Genomic DNA, 18470 nt, shown 5'->3' on the forward strand with positions numbered 1-18470 from the left:
ACATCTATAAACATTAACTTTAAAGTGTTCACATGCAAACATACGTCACCATAAGCAATGTTTCAGACTCCCTACATGCATCAGTAAACACATGAATGCACACATACACACAAACACATGCACACAAACACACATGAACACACATACACAAACACCTACAGACACACACAAGCACACATACACACAAACACATACACATACACACACAAACACATGCCGACACACAAACCTCAGTATTGTGGATTACTGGGAACAGAAGGTTTTATTTCATTAGACTCAGTGCCAGCAGAACTACCTGTCTACCTGTTTACTTTCCAACCTGTCTTTACCTTTAATCTGTTTTGTATTCTGGTTGCTTAAGATATTTTATGCTGAAATGCATTTACCTTATTATATACCTTACTATTACAGATAAAAATACAATAGATGGTGGAATATAAATGAACCACACTAAAAAACATTGACAGAGTGACAGAGACAGAAAAGTACACAAGGATAAAGAAATTTTGCTTCAGTCAGAAATGATCCAAACCTGGCTTCCTCAACTAAAAACAATGAAGACTTTCAGAAAGCAGCGGTTGTTTCTGTGCCTACTACATCAGACGATCTGTACCTCCCCCCGATAGTTACCTCACAGCTAGTCCCAAGACGGCAGAGGAACAATTCCACCTAATTCTAATTGAAGTTTCAAACACAGGGCAAGATAGGAATTAGGAGTGAGATCATCAGGAAAGCTATTAGCCCCAGATGCCCCAACGGCCCTGCTCTGACTGGAATTGAAACCCCATTCAGCAGGGAGCCACTAGAAATAGCCAGACAGAGGTCATCTGGAGAGCACATTAGAAAAGAGAAGAAAGGTCACTCCACGCATGGGTTGTCCCATCGACGCAAGTCCTAAGAGATGGGGTAGTGTGTTTACAGGGCCATGTTGTTTTCACTGTTACCACTCTATCAAGCTTGGAAAGATGTTGACTGCATGAGTGCTGTCTGGAGCTCAGATGTTACTGTGCATTAAATTGTAGACAATTACAGCTGGATCAATTAACTTTTTAAATGTGCCAGGGTCTCAAACCCAAAGAGTGAGCCATGTCACTGGAATGCACATGTGTTTTATTTTAAGACTTCACAAGTTTTTAACTTCAGCTGATGAGAAAACACCCAACCATCAGCACAATACAAAAAGAGACAAACTAAGACCACATGTGTGCAGATTAGGGTGTACTGACACATGACTGTAAAACTAAGAGGCACTATTACAGTGAGCTTCAAAAGACAGAACCAAACTGATCTAGCATTTTTGTTCAGGTAGTACATTGTGGGTATTACAGGTGTGTTATAGACAGGTAGTGTCTCCGAATCATACAACTGATTGCATACAAGTGAAATTAAAGTGCATTCATGTTCAAAAGTGACACTATCTAACCAAACTCAGAATGTACCACAGAATGTTACAGAACGCACACCCCCACACCTCTTTTGTGGTCTTTAAATCAGGCAATCAAGAGGCTTTCACATCTAGAAATATTAACATTTAAATATAGCATTCAGATGACACTTTTATCCAAAGTTAGTTACAGTTAGGTCTGAACACAACTTGAGTAATTGAGGGTTATGGTCTTGCTCAGGGGCCCAACATTGGAGGGACATAAACTGGCAACCTGCTGGTTAATAGTCTAGTACCTTAACCATCGAGCTTCCACTACCTGTGCCCTAGAGTACACACCTAGTACACCATAGTCAGGATTAACATTAACACCATCATCATGATTAACATTAACACCATCATCATGTTTAACATTAACACCATCATGATTAATATTAATACAATCATCAGGATTAATATTAATACAATCATTTGGATTAACATTAAAACCATCATCAGGATTAACATTAACACCATCATCATGATTAATATTAATACAATCATCACGATTAATATTAACACCATGATCATATTTAACATTAAAACCATCATCATGATTAACATTAACACCGTCATGATTAATATTAATACAGTCATCATGATTAATATTAACACTGTCATCATGATTAATATTAATACAATCATCAGGATTAACATTAACACTATCACCAGTATTAACATTCACACTATCATCAGTATTAGCACTTCGGGATTAATATTAACACAATCAGGATTAATAATACCATTTTGTACACCATCATCAGAATTAACGGAATCTGCCATAAAGACTTTCGCTGGTCTTTGGTACAGCACAATGAAAGACATGTGAAGCAGAAGAACAGAGAAGAAGAAGAAGATGACAGCAGAAGACATTAAAGAACATCAGAGCAGCTCTAGAAGTGAAAGAAAGTTTAATATCAGGGAAAAGGGATGTCCGGAGGACAACTGTGAAATTGAAACATGAAAGAGAACATAAAGTTTTCATATTGACACTTTTTGACCATTTTCGCTTATTTTATACCACTTTGTCTCATATAATTTCACAGCGAAATTAGTCCACTTAAAGAAGTAGACATCTTCTCTTCAGCTTCTGTCTTCTCTCAAAGAATTGCCTTCATTTAGAGATCAAAACCTGACAAAAACAAAGACATGGCCAAATGTTTTTAACATTTAATGTCTTTTTTGGGGTTTGTGTCAGGGAAACTGTTTGAATTATAAGAATCTAAACGCTTGAGCTACAGAAGAAAAGATCAAACCTCAGTTTGAAGTTAAAACCTCAGTCTCATTGTGTGCACATGTAGTCAATCGGGTATGCAGAGCTTTGATGCGTTGTTACTAGAATATTCTGTGGCTTTTGCTTTTAGGTTTCACCATAAAAACCTGTTGAACCACAGAGTGTGTAGTGTGTGGTGAGAAGCCCCTGATGTTTGCCCAGCATAAATCAAAGCATTTTCTATTTTAAAATGTTTTTTTCTGCTTAGAAAAAAAGACCTGTTCAAAGAAGACCTTCAACCAACAAACCTGGCTGAGAATAAACTTAGTAACCAGTCTTTACTGACCAGTCTTTATTGACAGGTCTTTACTGACTGATCTTTATGGACCAGTTTTTACTGGCCAGTCTTTACTGACCAGTCTTTAATGACCAGTCTTGTATTGTGTCATGATGCAAAGGTTTGACCTCATTTCACTTTGTGCATTAAGCCAGTTGCTCGTACAGACCTCCACTGCAAGCTAAAAGTTAATGGCTGCCTGAGGCATCCAGGCTTTGTTTCACTGCCGCGTTCCTCTGTCCTGAGGCAGTGTCCTGGCTTGCTTATGCAGGCTGCCTCCTTCCCAAACCACAGCATGGGACAAAGAAAGGTAAGCTTGAAGATATTTTCACAAATAGGTTTACATTTATTTATTTGTTTGTTTAAGCGATGCACCAGAACAACACACAATACCAAATTAAATGAGGGGATGTGAGGTAGCTAAAGTTATTTTCGAGCAATGTTCCTGTGCCCACGAAGAGATCTGGCACATTTGGGAACCTATGAGCGGCTGGTTCGCATTAGTTCAGTCCTCGAGTCCGTGAATGTTTGCCTTGACCCGTGAGCCTGCGCTACCTGTCCGCACAGACGCACTGCTCTGGGTTATCCACGGAGGGGCACTGAGGCGCAGCGACGCTGCGGCTGTTTGTTCAGTCAGCAGTCATTCAGCTCATCCAGAAGAAGCTCTCAGTCCACTAGAGCAGGAGGCACAACACAGGCGCCGAGCAGCGGCCGTTTACAGTCCCATATCCCAAGTTTCTTCAGTTCAGCCGAACACGTTGAAAGGCTCCAAGTGCCGACGAAGCGACTGCTAGAAGGCGCCGGTCAGCGAAATAAAACGGTTTTCCATCGATGCTTTTGACAGGTGCGTTTAGGAACTGGAGCCTCGGTAAGATGAAACCCTAGATGCTCGCCAAGTTTATTCATGATTGCGCAGGAGACGTGATTTGTGAGCCGTGTTCGGACGTGTGCTGTGAGGTCTTTATTCGTGTTTTGCACGGACTTCATCTTCATCGCGCTCATCACGGCGGACAATGAACGCGCTCTCGACGAAATCCACAACACTCACCGCGACGCGCGCATTCGGAACTGCCTGCGGTAAGTGGATCTGTCCAGCGATGCACGTTTGAACCGGACATGGAGCTGCCTTCGCCGTGTCTCCGAGTTGCGGTGCTGATTTTCTGCAGCGCAGCGGCGCTGCTTCCTGGATTCCTGCAGAGCGTGAAAGGTGAGAGCTGAGAGCAGAGCCATCAGGTGCTGTGGCTGTGCTTTCATTTCAGTCTCTGACAATAGCCGATGCGAGCCGTGTGCAACAGTTCTCTTTTCATGCAGGGTTAAGCACGATACAAATATTGACTTCTTTCCTTTGTATAAGTGAAGCTTTTTTCAAATGTAGCTAAACCGCTCAAACGTGGAGGCCTAGTTTCTAGTCCTGAAGAATTTCAAGGCTACTGCGTTTTATTTGCAAAATTTCCACCCTAAGCCCCATGCTTTATTCCACTACAGTCAGTCGTGTGTGTGTGTGTTCATTTTACACACACCCCCACCCCACCCCGCCCTCTCGTTTCCAGCCTCCAGATGCGCTAGCCGAGCCTGCAGCCCACCTCTGGGTAACCTAGCGAGTGGCCGGACCCTCCGCACGCGGTCTTCCTGCTGCTCCCCCCTCGGCCCCACCCTCCTCTGCCCCGCCCACTCGCGACGCTGCCTGGACGAGCCCCACCCCCCTGCGCTGATGGCAGATGACCCCTTCCTCCACCCCGACACCTGGTGGGGGTCAGGAGCAGCAGCGTGGGGAGAGGACGAGATCCGCTTGGACCTGGAGGCTCGGTTCTGCCTGACCCACGTGGTGCTGGTGTTCCGCTCACCGCGCCCAGCGGCCATGACCCTGGAGCGCTCGCAGGACTTTGGAAGCACCTGGGAGACACTGAAGCTCTTCGCCGAGAACTGCAGCGCTGCTTTCGGGGTGCCTAATGACATGAGCCAGCAGGGGGCGCTCTGCACATCCAGATACTCCAGTGCTGCACCGTGCATTGGAGGAGAGGTAGGGTGGGTGTCAGGCCGTGCGAGTCTGTCTGGTCTAGCTCCACCTGTCATCTGACACACTTGATTATAATCTTCCAAAGTCCTTGATTTGCTGGATCAGGTGTTTGTGTGTCCGGTAGGAATGTGGGCCAAGTCCAGCATGTTTAAGTGTAAATTGGATTAAAGTGGATCTCCAAGGCTTTGTGGCCACAGCGATAGAAGCTCTTTGGGAAAAGGTGCACAGATCTGATTCTCATAACTGAATCCAGCCTTTTTCCTGTCACTGTGATCAGTGCATTTGATTGGCTTTTTCATCAGCAGACTCCAGCATGTACAAGGAGGTAATCCTGTGTGACCCTGGAAGGCTGGGAACTGCATATCCCTGTTTACCTCTGTGTTTTTAGGAGATTAGACCCTGAACCTCCACAACCCTTTCTTTTGTCCAGTACGATGTTGTCCAGTGTTTAATGGTGAACCCACTGCCCTTGGGCTGCACTCTGCACTCTGTCTGTGGTGCCGGGGCTGAAGTATGTGGCCCCCAGAGTCTGGAGTAGTACAAGCCTCTTTATCCATGTAGCCCCCGTTCTAAAGAAAATAATGCTAAAGATTTTTATTACTCTAAATGTGTGCAGGTCATATTCCGATCCATGGGTCAGGGTGGCAGGCTGGATGACCCCTACAGCCCGGAGGCTCTTTCTCTCCTGACCCTCACTAACCTGCGCATACGACTCTTAAAGCCTCACCAGTGTCCTGCCCCATCAGTCTTCCCCTCCAGGGGGCGCCACGTTGCTTTATACCGGCAGGAAAACATCCAAAGGTTCTCACCTGTCATTCCTGAGCAGTCGCGGCCTAGTCTGGTCCACGAGACAGATCCAGGCCCCTATGCCATTTACACACTGGAGGCCCGAGGAACCTGCCTCTGTCACGGACACGCGGAGCACTGCATGCCTGTCGGACACGGAGGAGACGCTCCACAGAGCAGCAGTGTGGTGAGGGAGTGTGTGTCTCCGTGGAGTGTGTGTCTGTGTGAGTGTACATTAAGTGAGAGTGTATTAAGTGTGAGTGTGTATTAAGTGAGTGTATTAAGTGAGAGTGTGTATTAAGAGTGTGTATTAAGTGAGAGTGTGTATTAAGAGTGTGTATTAAGTGAGAGTGTGTATTAAGTGAGTGTGTATTAAGAGTGCATTAAGTGAGCTATAGTAAACCCTCTCTCGCCACTTTATTTGATACTTACTGTGTAGTTGTACTTCATAGGCTGCCGTATGGCTTACAGTAGGCTGTAATCTCCCACTCCTGGTACCATCTGGTTGTGTACAGTGTGTGTGAAGATCTGTATGCCTCAGTGGACCCGTTCATGCACAAACTGGTTTGACCAAAGCCAGCTGTTGGTTGAATGCTTTTCCTTTACATTTATACTGTAAAGGCTCCTTTAGGATTTTATCACGGTTTTTGCAAACACTCATGAATAAACTGATATATATCTATGTATGTTTACATAAACGATATCCTGACGTCAGCTGCGCTTTGATGTTGTCGTTTAGAAAGCAGCCCCCAGACACGCTGTGCTATTTAGAACAAGTTTCTGTCAATCGGTCACTCTGAGTTCATGTACTCGACTGAGGACTCCTACACCTGCAGTTCTGGAGCAGGTGTCCCTAATAAAGTGATTAGTCAGCGTACATTGCAAACGTTGCTTACAATAAATGAACAATTGCTAACACTGCTAGTATCATTGACTGTTTGACGTGTTAGAGTATCAGCACAGCTTTGTAATTAAAGAATGACTCGCTTGTATGAACACACTGGAAGATAAATCCTTAATTTGTACTTAATTGCTTTTGTTCAGTTTTAACAACATACCTTTCCGATAGAGCGGCCATGACCTGACCTTTGTTGTGGTGATCATTTCACCTGTACCACACATGTAAATGTGTTTGTGTTGGGTGCAGGTGCAGGGCAGGTGTGTGTGCACTCACTACACGGCAGGTGCCCACTGCGAGAGGTGCATGCCACTCTACAACGACCAGCCCTGGAGGCCTGCCAATGGAAGCAGTGGAGAGCACAACCCCTGTCACAGTAAGGGCCTTTACTGCCCAGAACCCGACCCCTGTCAGAATAAGGGCCCTTACCGAAAAGAGCACAACCCCTGTCAGAATAAGGGCCCTTACCGAAAAGAGCACAACCCCTGTCAGAATAAGGGCCCTTACTGAAAAGCGCACAACCCCTGTCAGAATAAGGGCCCTTACCGAAAAGAGCACAACCCCTGTCAGAATAAGGGCCCTTACTGAAAAGCGCACAACCCCTGTCACAGTAAGGGCCTTTACCAACCAGAAACCGACCCCTGTCAGAGTAAGGGCCCTTACCAAAAAGAGCACAACCCCTGTCAGAGAAAGGGCCTTTACCGACCAGAAACTGACCCCTGTCAGAATAAGGGCCCTTACTGAAAAGAGCACAACCCCTGTCACAGTAAGGGCCCTTACCGACCAGAAACCGACCCCTGTCAGAATAAGGGCCCCTACCGAGCAGCTGACATGAAGCGCCACTCTGTAACGCCAGCATCGGTAACCTCATTACTGAATGTGTATGTTAGCATCATGTCTGTCTCTTCACTCCAACCTTCTTGCACTGGGTTTGCTCTAACACGTCTTATCTAACACATCTTATCTTCAGGTAATTAGCATACCCAATAAGGTCTGTGTTTGGTGTTCTGGTCATGTTTACCTTTGCGCTTTTATAATGTATTTAAAATGAGCTTAACCCTCTCTCTCTGTAGAGTGTGAGTGTCACGGTCATGCTGACAGCTGTCGCTTCTCCCCGTGGGTGTGGCGCTCTACGGCTCGGCTGAGCGGCGGCGTCTGTGATAACTGCCAGCACAACACGGCAGGCCGTAGGTGCCATCGCTGTCGCCCGGGATACCATCGGCACCCGGCCAGACCTCTCAACTCACCACAAGCCTGTACACGTACGTCTGGGAGAAGGGTGGGGGGCAGTCACGTCTGTGATCTGGAATTGACAGATACCTGAGGGCGTGCCTTTGATGGTACGATATCAGTTTGGCTTTGAAGGAATAGTTCACCCATAAATATCAAATGTTAATAATAATGAATGAAGATCTCACCTGGTCAGTTTGGATGAACTGTTGGGTTACACTTTTCGAATCCCTCTGACAGGCCTGACAAACACTGTTCCGAGACAGCCATTATCTCACAGAGTTTCATTCTAATTCTAATCCAACATATTCAATTCATTCAAATCTTCATGAATATTACAGTTAAGTCAGATAGATTATGATTGAAGCCAAACCCCACAGGTCAACAAATCCAAATTAGGGCTAGAACTAAACCCTACAGGTAAATTCATCTCCAGGTGCCAGGTCAAGCTTTCTTCTTTTAAAATCACAAAAGATTGTAACTGTTTTACTGTTAAAAGGTCAGTGTAATACCATCTCATTAACTGGTAAAAGGTCAGTGTAATACCACCTGGTGAACTGTTAAAAGGTCAGTGTAATACCACCTGGTTAACTGTTAAAAGGTCAGTGTAATACCACCTCATTAACTGGTAAAAGGTCAGTGTAATACCACCTCATTAACTGGTAAAGGGTCAGTGTAACACCACCTCATTAACTGGTAAAAGGTCAGTGTAATACCACCTCATTGACTGGTAAAAGGTCAGTGTAACACCACCTCATTAACTGTTAAAAGGTCAGTGTAATACCACCTCATTAACTGGTAAAAGGTCAGTGTAATACCACCTCATTGACTGGTAAAAGGTCAGTGTAGTACCACCTGGTGAACTGTTAAAAGGTCAGTGTAATACCACCTCATTAACTGGTAATAGTATGTCATTGCACTTTTCAGACTAAAATCAAGGATATTCAGATTTATTTATCCTTACTCTTCTGGTGTCCAAACAAAACTTTATTTAAATGTTTAATCACAAGTCAAATCACATTTACCGATTGGCAAATTTTCTTCAAATGTTTCAGAAAACAGCTATTGTCAAATGTGTGAAGGGTAAACAGGGCAGGCAGAAACTCTAGAGGCAGAAAAATATCTGCTGTGGTCAGCCAAGCATGACATCTTTGCACAAATTAAGACAGCTGATCTTGAGACTGGGGCATCTCTTGGCGATTAAATTTCGTCTGACCTGAGATCAGCGTTGGTGTGTATACTTTAACAGTTAAGCTTAAGGTTAGTAGTAGAATGCTGGTATGATATCAGCCCAAAGGAACACCTCCTTACCCAGAGAGCTTCTCTTTGGCAGCCTGTTGGTGTGACCCAGTTGGCACAGTTCCGGCACAGAGCAGCAGTGAGAATGCGTGGTGTCACCCGAGAAGCGGACAGTGTCACTGCAGGTCAGGGGTCGGGGGTACCAGCTGTGGCCACTGCCTGCCTGGCCACTGGGGTTTTGGGCCGGAGGGCTGCAGACCCTGCAAATGCCCTTTGAACTGTGACCCCGTCACAGGTCAATGTTTAGACAGGTGAGTTTAACAACCAGATATAGCACAGCAACCTTTCTCCCATTAGGCGCGTTGCCTGGTAACCTGTTTTGATGGTATTTCTGGTAAGCCACTATAGACCTATTCAAGCCCAAGAAGGAATTGCATGGATACTTCTTGTTAACAAAAGCTGTATGAATTACACTCGACAGTCCTAGACTACCTTTTGTCTGTAACACGACACAGTGCTCCCTATAAGCTGAATACTTTGTCCAGGTTTTGAAAGAGATCAAGTGCGCAACCCTCTTCTCGTCAACTCGTCAACTGTGTGTCATTTCCTCTTTCTCTCTGAAGGAAAGCCCATGGCCAGTTTTACAGTGTTCCCATTGGAGGCGACCTGACTCACTTTCAGCCACATGAGGAGGCGTGGCCAAGAGAGCTGGCAGTCTCAGCCCTGCACCACACAGGTGAGCTGATGGGAATGCCCCCAATGGAGTTGTTTGTCATCCCACATGGAATATTTCCTTACACAGCTGCTCCTGACTGGTGCATCAGGGATTTAGACTGGGAGTTCTCTAAAACTGCTTTGACACAATGTCTGTTGTTAGAATTGTTACATAAATATCAGCTGACCTGCCGATAAAACACAGATCTCCGAACGTGATGCCCTTTCACAGCTGTGGGAGTGTTTGTGTCACTGTGCTTAAATGTCATGGGTGTTATTGAAAGCCCATACCATTGTGACCAAGCCTGGGGGGGGGGTGTCCTCTACAGGGAAATGCAGCTGCAAACAGAGGAAGCTGACGAGTGTGTCTGACCTGTGTAGTATGAAACATTCTTATGGTAAGATCAGGCAAACACTTGCGTGTCTTGAAAGTTCTTGATGAATTATCTATCAAGGTGACTTGTGTTTATCTGGTTTATGGAAGCAGGAATCAGTCTGTGCTGTGTTACCACCCTAAACCTAACATATCCCTGACTCTAACCCTAACATAGCCCCAACATTACCCTAACCCTAACATATCCGACTCTAACCCTAACATAGCCCCAACATTACCCTAACCCTAACATATCCCTGACTCTAACCCTAACATAGCCCCAACATTACCCTAACCCTAACATATCCCTGACTCTAACCCTAACATAGCCCCAACATTACCCTAACCCTAACATATCCCTGACACTAACCCTAACATAGCCCCAACATTACCCTAACCCTAACATATCCCTGACTCTAACCCTAACATAGCCCCAACATTACCCTAACCCTAACATATCCCTGACACTAACCCTAACATAGCCCCAACATTACCCTAACATATCTGACACTAACCCTAACATAGCCCCAACATTACCCTAACCCTAACATATCTCTGACACTAACCCTAACATAGCCCCAACATTACCCTAACCCTAACATAGCCCCAACATTACCCTAACCCTAACATATCCCTGACTCTAACCCTAACATAGCCCCAACATTACCCTAACCCTAACATATCTCTGACACTAACCCTAACATAGCCCCAACATTACCCTAACCCTAACATATCTCTGACACTAACCCTAACATAGCCCCAACATTACACTAACCCTAACATAGCCCCATTACCCTAACCCTAACATATCCCTGACTCTAACCCTAACATAGCTCTAACATTACCCTAACCCATCCCTGACTCTAACCCTAACATAGCTCTAACATTACCCTAACCCATCCCTGACTCTAACCCTAACATAGCTCTAACATTACCCTAACCCATCCCTGACTCTAACCCTAACCCTAACATATTCCGACTCTAACCCTAACATAACCCTAACATAGCCCCAACATTACCCTAACCCTAACATATCCCTGACACTAACCCTAACATAGCCCCAACATTACCCTAACCCTAACATATCCCTGACTCTAACCCTAACATAGCCCCAACATTACCCTAACCCTAACATATCTGACACTAACCCTAACATAGCCCCAACATTACCCTAATCCTAACATATCTCTGACACTAACCCTAACATAGCCCCAACATTAGCCTAACCCTAACATATCTCTGACACTAACCCTAACATAGCCCCAACATTACCCTAACCCTAACATAGCCCCAACATTACCCTAACCCTAACATATCCCTGACTCTAACCCTAACATAGCCCCAACATTACCCTAACCCTAACATATCTCTGACACTAACCCTAACATAGCCCCAACATTACCCTAACCCTAACATATCTCTGACACTAACCCTAACATAGCCCCAACATTACCCTAACCCTAACATAGCCCCATTACCCTAACCCTAACATATCCCTGACTCTAACCCTAACATAGCTCTAACATTACCCTAACCCATCCCTGACTCTAACCCTAACATAGCTCTAACATTACCCTAACCCATCCCTGACTCTAACCCTAACCCTAACATATTCCGACTCTAACCCTAACATAACCCTAACATAGCCCCAACATTACCCTAACCCTAACATAGCCATAACATTACCCTAACTCTAAACCTAACATTGCTCTAACTCTAACCCTAAACATAACATAGCTATAACTCTAACCCTAACCCTAACATAGCTATAACTCTAACCCTAACCCTAACATAGCTCTAACTCTAACTCCAACATATTCTTTGTAAGAGCATGTGGTGATATTTAATGCTTCCTCCTTAGAACTTTTTTGCTTGTGTTCATTAGCGGTGCATTTTTTATTTTTTATTTTTTTTTACATGGAATTGTGAATATTTTAGATGGGTGGGGGGTATTTTTGTCTGAGACAAAACAGACCACACCATTCAGGTGAAAAGGGGGTAATATACTAATAATATAACAATAATAAATAATAATATATTAATGTTGAGAGGCCACCAGGGTCCAGCTGTCCTGTGACGCTGCATGCAGAGCAGCTCAAAAATGTGTGATGGGCGGAGTTACAGGAATCTTGGGAAGCAGATGGTAGCCGTCAACTTACCATGAAAAAAAAGAACTTCAAATGCTCCAAACAGTCCAAAGAGCAGTTACGCATCACATTAAGGTTCGACTGTCCCTTACCATCCCGCAATGAAGTTGACTTCACAATGCGTAGCTCCTAACACTGTTAGAACACGTCCACAAACAGCGCAGGAGTCGGGACACATGGTGGCTTTATATTACCCAGCTGTGTGCATGTGTGTCTGCAGTGATGAAGGCCAGCGTACTCTCGGCCCACGATAAGGGCACGCATGCCGTGGTGAGGGTGAAGGTGCATAAGGTGATGCGCTCGGGGGTGGTGCCGCTCCGGCAGGGCACCCGCAGCCTGTACCCTCTGTCCTGGACCAGCCGAGGCTGCACCTGCCCCGTGCTCAACCCAGGTACCACACCTGGAAGGGGCGTGGCCAGTCGGCCAGTCCCAGACAGACGCGCCTTGTTTGACTGATGGTCCCTGACACCTGCTGTAGTGTTAATGACAGACGTCTCTGCTCCAAGACACATCACTGGCTTCTACTGCAGTAAAGATGCTTAACGACGCTTCGCTAAAAATGTAAACAGATCATTGTTGTAAAGGATCACTGAGGATTAACCCTTACTCCTCCTTAAAACCTGTTTATCATACACTGCAGTATAGTGCAGAACTTGATTGCCCTGCGTTCGGCCGCAGTGTTCCAGTCAACTGTGTGACTGTGACTCTTCCCCAGGGGGGAGATACCTGCTGGCAGGCCCAGAAGAGGCAGAATCGGGTCGCCTGCTCGCCACTGTGCAGAGCCTGGTGGCTCCGTGGACCCCTGCGGTCGGTCTCCTGGTCTCCGAGGCGGTGCAGCAGGGCTGCCTGTGAGTGCAATGAGGCCCGAGGGCTTCCAGCATGCTGAACCAGGCCAGGACGAGTCCTGGATCATATAAAGCTCCTGCGTCACACCCCATCAAAAGAGGTCGAGTTTGGACAGTGTGTAGGAGCACAAGGTGAAGTGAAGCAAAGCCGCGCTGGACCGTCTGGCCACTGTCTGTTTCTTTATATGGTTTGTTCTGCCTAGCTACAGAGTGGCCGTTTGACTCTTCTAAGATCTGTGTACTGTCCATGCTGAAATTATACATTTCACTTGTGCTGTTCATACTGGTTGTGTACTTATGTAGACACACATTATCAAAGATCTCTCATATTGCTGGGCAACTGTGTCACTAGGTTGTTAGAACTTCTGTTTTCATTTAGCGCGTCAACAAAAGTGGCCACCATTCCAAAATATTTTCCCTTTTTGATGTTTTCCAGCTCCATCTTAAGATTAGCTAGGCTACTGGACTCCTGGACCATTGTCAGTGTCTCGGTCCAGCACTAGGTCAATCCAGGTCTATCCATCAAAATCAAAGACACCAGCCTCCAGGAAAAGACTGCCATACACAGACAGGGGCAGTTTTCACTCTGTTTTCGTTTAATCACATCAGGATGAATGAGGAAATTATGCATTAAATCTTTCACCGGCTGAGCTATGATCCTTACTATAAAGGATCCGAGTGTGTTCAGCACAGGGGTGCCCCCTAGTGGGCTAACTCGGTAAGAGGGATGACTGAAAATAAACTAGGCCTGAGTACAAAAGCTAGTAACAACTTTGAGATCAAGGACACACAAACATGGTTCATAGACTGGAAATGTGGAGGCGAAGATGGTTTATGCATACAGGTCTTAGTCTACCCCCAACAGAACCACACACACGGGCCCTAGTCTCCACGGAACAGCACCACACATTATGATGATCCCACCTGACTGTTATTACTCTGTAGGTCAGCTGATTAATGCCCATGACAGCCTTGCTGACTGTGTACTCAGTTCCTGGTACCCATCCACCCAGATTGGATAACTGGCCAATCACATCACAAACAATTATTGATGGAAATGGTAAAATAGCTCTACACCCACCCACACCCACACACTGCCCCATCTTTTTGAGCATGTAAAACATTGCTATCTTAAGAAAAGTCTGCAGGGCACTGCTCCTGGTTTGTACATGCCCAGTGGAGCTCACCTCACCTGTTACTGTCACAGACAAAAGGTTTTATTAGGAGAGCAACAGTATTCCAACCTCAACACAATGTCATCTGAGCAGCACTAGGCCCCCACTGTAGACTGATCTGTGAACATAGGTAAAAAAGGACAAAGCACCCAAGCATAGCTAACGGAGGTAAATGGACCAGGCTGACCTGAATGAGAATCATGCGTCAGCTTCGTCAATCAGAAAAGCTGATTGGCAGACTGAAAAAAACAGTGTAAGGCTTTGACAGCAACATTCATTACTATTAGTAGCATTAAGATCTAATTAACATCAGTCCTTTGTTACTGTCTGTGAATGTCAACTGCAGACCTCAACCCTGTGGATTTGTACAAAACCTCACACATCCATCAATTCAATAAACGTCCCCATACAGCATAATTTCACTCTACAACTCAAAGCTCTTCTCTTTCTCTCTAAGGGAAATAGCTGAAGCCTCTGAGTGTTAACTTTGCTGCTCTTTCTGGTGACATCAGTGCATTCTGAGGGTCAAGAGGTCCGTTCAGAGGTGTACCCATGATCTGTGTGTAGGTCAAGACTAGCTGTGATCAAGGTCAAGAGGTCGAGAGTCAGGATATGCGCACTATTAGCTTGTGGCGGCGTTTTCTGTGCCTGCCACCGTCACTTCATCCACGGAGGAATCAGGAACGGAAGCCGCGTCGGTGTTGCTGGGTTCAGCGGGTGCAGTATCATCCCCTCCAGAGGGGCCGCTCTCGTTCTCATCCTCCTGGGGGTAGAGTTCCGGATATTTCTGCATGCACTCCTGCATGCCGCGGAAGTGCTCAATGCACTCAGAGCCCTTCACCTCCTCTGTGCTGTAGTGGAAACAGGAGAAAGCCTCTTTGAACTGCTGTCCGCAGGGACCGCTGGCCATGCCTCCGAGACACGGGCAGTTCCAGTTAATCTCCCCGCTGGGCAGTATGAGACCTGAGGGAAGTCCAGTGTGTTAACAGTGAAGTGGTTTGCTCCCATAATTTCAGCTCTACACTAAAACATCCCCAGAACACACACAGGCTGCGCTAGAATGCCAGTCAGACACTTTTCACTTCTAGCGCTGTTAGCATCTTTACCACTTCTAATATTCTGCTAATCTACTACATCAAGTTATATCAGAGCTCACCGTGATCTTCATAAGGGTCATTTGGGTCATCTTCCACAAGCTCAGCATTGCTTGGGGCCTCATGGTCCTCCTTTGTAACAAAGATGATGCGATCTTTACCTGAGACAAAAATGAGACCCAGGGTAGGTTTGAGCAAATCCTACAAATTTCATGTTCAGTTTATTAGTCATATGGCTAACACAGGATCAATGGTACAATCAAACATATTGGACAGATCATCTTAGCAATAAAAACGGTAGTTGTGTGAATGTTTAAGAAAAGATTAAATAAAGATGGGATAAAAGTAAACTATGCATCTCTATATCGTTAAATATCTTTGGAGAGCTCAAAATATATCCCATTTCTAGATCTATACTATTAGCATATATGAAAAGATGAGTAAAAATGGCGAGTGTGACCAAGAGTATTGAACACTTGGTAAGTAGTTGCAAACATAATTGATAGTTTAATAGATTGAGTGTATTTATGTAAACAGTGCAGTGAGCAGAAGTCCGTGGACTAGGAGATGAGAAAGATGATGGCATGGCGACGCACACACACACACCACTTCTACTAAACACAGTAACGATCAGGATATTGGCAGAACACCTTGTCTAAAATAAAACTTAAAAGATACAACCTCATCACTGACGGAAGTCCCTTCAGAAAGCAGGTGGCTTTAGGTAAGCGCCGGAATACCGCGCTCTTAAACGGGATGACGCACGTGGCCCACGTGGACACCCAACGTCAGTAACTAAACCGATGAACAGGTCATGGACTTTGGCTTTCAAGGAGTAACAGACACCGCTATATAGCCAAAGCTAACTGAAGTAAGTGTGAGGCGTTTCAGATGCACCTCACGTACATCGCCCAGTGAAGTTCTGATCAGTCCTGTTCCATCCATGCCGGACTGACCCCAGGACCGAAACACTTAGCAGGCTAGCGAGGTTAGCTAACGCTACCAGTGAGCTCATGCAATTTTGCATCTTAAATTCTCTATGTAGCTAGCTAGTTCAAGACTCAATTTCCTTTACTCGTTGATATAGCACAAAACTAGTTCAAAGAAAGCTAACCACCTCGCTAGCTAATTTGGCATTAATGCCTGTAGTCGGGTCAGCTAGGTCATGCTAGAGGGCTCAGAAGCCTCTCAAAGTTATAGAAGTACATGACGGGCTGATTAGCTAAATGCTAGTCCAATGACATTGAGGGACAAATGGCAAGAGAACTGGCTGATTTTTACACAAAGTACTAATCCAACCATACCTTCCTGCTTGCAGTATGACATTTTTGCCGCCGACGACGAAGATGGACTACCCTACAGTGGTTTCCTTACAGTCCGTTTCCAATATTTAGTCATCTGCCACCGGCACACTTAACCAGCACCACACGCCGAGTGTGAAGGCAACCGCTGCAGTTTTGTTTTGCATAATGGCTACCGATTTTTCAATATAAAAGTTTGCGACGAAAGGCCATCGAGATGGTTTTTACATGGTATCCGAATCATTCAAATAATTAACGCAGTGTTCAAATTAATTTAGAATCTTTCAATCACTGTATTTAAGAATGAAAGGAACATTCAGGATATGGAACCATTCCTATAAACAAAACATCGGTCCAAACTAAAATAAAACTGCAAGTTTGCAAAACGTTTAACCTGAAATCCGTCAGCACTTTTTTAAATTAGGTTTTGCCAGTTATGTCACATTTATTTAGGATCAGTGACTTGATATACACATAAAATGTGAAAACATTTTTTATGCTATCTTCTCATAAAACAATTCTTATCAGGTAATGGCTTTGTACGTATCTGCAGATGGAATATTATGTCTCCAGCTGCAATCCTAAAATGCATTCTGTTTTAAAAATGTTCATGTCTACCCTTGTTAAATGAGATGCATCAGAGCAGGCCAGTCACAGTGTGTGAATGAGTCACAGATGACGCTTCACCAGTGTGTGCTGCAGAGATAACAGGAGAACAAATGGAGCCGTGAATACTGAACATAGCTGAGATCTGTTTTAACACGGGTCAAACCCAACAAACCTAACGTAACCTCTAAGGTTTAACATTTGCCCCCAGTAACCACTGTGCATTTGAAGACACTGTGAGGTCAGTCAAGAAGCTGACGGCCCATTTAAAGCGATGCTGCTGTGACAGAACATTACACAATGTGAAGGGGGGAAGGAGAGAGGATTTTCTTTGAAAGGTTGCTCATAGTTACAATGGCAACACAGTTTGAAGTTGGAGATAGAAAACACAATAGTTTATTGAACTGAAATGTCCAAGTTTGTTATAGTAGATTCTTTTAATATATATATATATATATATATATATATATATATATATATATATAGTTTCATTTTAAATTTCATGTGTCTATAACAAATAAGTATAGATAGTGACATGACTATGTTATAAAGGTTCAGGAAGTGGTGAATGCTCTAAGATAATTCTGAGTTTATGATTGGAGTACTCTATAATAATGTATTCTATAATGCATTCTCTAATAATATACTCTGTAATAATGTATTCTATAATCATGTACTCTAATAATGTCTTCTATAATACTCTATAATATACTCTATAATAATGTATTCTATAATATACTCTGTAATAATTATTCTATAATCATGTACTCTAATGTCTTCTATAATACTCTATAATATACTCTATAATAATGTATTCTATAATATACTCTGTAATGTATTCTATAATATACTCTATAATAATATACTCTGTAATAATGTATTCTATAATAATATACTCTATAACAATATATTCTATAATAATATAGTCTATAATGTATTCTATAATAATCTAAACTCGGACTACGTCCATTTTACCAGCGTCATATGCTGCATGACGTCACAGCACCGCTGCGAAAGCCCCTTCGCTGTCATTTTTGTACTTGAGGTAACTTTCTTTACTCCTGCTACCGCG

The 18470-nt window shown here is 44.3% G+C and overlaps 2 protein-coding genes across 5 annotated transcripts; one reads left to right on the forward strand and one right to left on the reverse strand.

Annotated features, from left to right (window-relative positions):
* Nucleotides 1-3348: 3348 nt before the first annotated feature.
* si:dkey-202e22.2 (netrin-4) lies at nucleotides 3349-14814 on the forward strand. 4 transcript variants are annotated; one of them, XR_014119399.1, is made up of 10 exons: nucleotides 3349-4180; nucleotides 4524-4993; nucleotides 5607-5963; nucleotides 6924-7050; nucleotides 7748-7936; nucleotides 9238-9454; nucleotides 9767-9879; nucleotides 10187-10255; nucleotides 12598-12938; nucleotides 13093-13229. XR_014119399.1 is itself a non-coding variant. In XM_035520551.2 (10 exons), the coding sequence occupies exons 1-10, from the start codon at nucleotides 4090-4092 to the stop codon at nucleotides 13227-13229; spliced, it is 1941 nt and encodes a 646-aa protein (XP_035376444.1). In that variant the 5' UTR covers nucleotides 3351-4089; the 3' UTR covers nucleotides 13230-14814. The 4 variants fall into 4 exon arrangements, 3 of the variants coding, with proteins under 3 accessions (XP_035376446.1, XP_035376444.1, XP_035376445.1); XM_035520551.2 differs by having other exon boundaries at nucleotides 3351-4180; nucleotides 12598-12768; nucleotides 13093-14814; XM_035520552.2 differs by having other exon boundaries at nucleotides 3351-4180; nucleotides 9238-9328; nucleotides 12598-12768; nucleotides 13093-14814.
* Nucleotides 13798-16934, reverse strand: chchd4a (coiled-coil-helix-coiled-coil-helix domain containing 4a). Its single transcript, XM_027016593.3, has 3 exons — nucleotides 16796-16934; nucleotides 15554-15652; nucleotides 13798-15360 (listed from the first exon to the last, which is right to left on the reverse strand). The coding sequence occupies exons 1-3, from the start codon at nucleotides 16815-16817 to the stop codon at nucleotides 15020-15022; spliced, it is 462 nt and encodes a 153-aa protein (XP_026872394.2). The 5' UTR covers nucleotides 16818-16934; the 3' UTR covers nucleotides 13798-15019.
* Between the last annotated feature and the right edge of the window lie 1536 nt (nucleotides 16935-18470).

The sequence above is a fragment of the Electrophorus electricus genome, chromosome 22 (assembly GCF_041902795.1).
Source record: "Electrophorus electricus isolate QZ-2024a chromosome 22, ASM4190279v1, whole genome shotgun sequence".
Classification (NCBI taxonomy): Eukaryota; Metazoa; Chordata; class Actinopteri; order Gymnotiformes; family Gymnotidae; genus Electrophorus; species Electrophorus electricus.

Excerpts from the sequence above, each read along its gene's own strand:
- si:dkey-202e22.2 (XM_035520551.2), top strand. The coding sequence starts at position 4,090 with ATGGAGCTGCCTTCGCCGTGTCTCCGAGTTGCGGTGCTGATTTTCTGC. Across the intron at positions 7,051-7,747 it reads AGAGCACAACCCCTGTCACA|AGTGTGAGTGTCACGGTCAT; the intron begins GTAAGGGCCTTT and ends CTCTCTCTGTAG. Across the intron at positions 12,769-13,092 it reads CTGCCCCGTGCTCAACCCAG|GGGGGAGATACCTGCTGGCA; the intron begins GTACCACACCTG and ends ACTCTTCCCCAG.
- chchd4a (XM_027016593.3), bottom strand. The coding sequence starts at position 16,817 with ATGTCATACTGCAAGCAGGAAG. Across the intron at positions 15,653-16,795 it reads GTCATACTGCAAGCAGGAAG|GTAAAGATCGCATCATCTTT; the intron begins GTATGGTTGGAT and ends TTTTTGTCTCAG. Across the intron at positions 15,361-15,553 it reads TGACCCTTATGAAGATCACG|GTCTCATACTGCCCAGCGGG; the intron begins GTGAGCTCTGAT and ends GACTTCCCTCAG.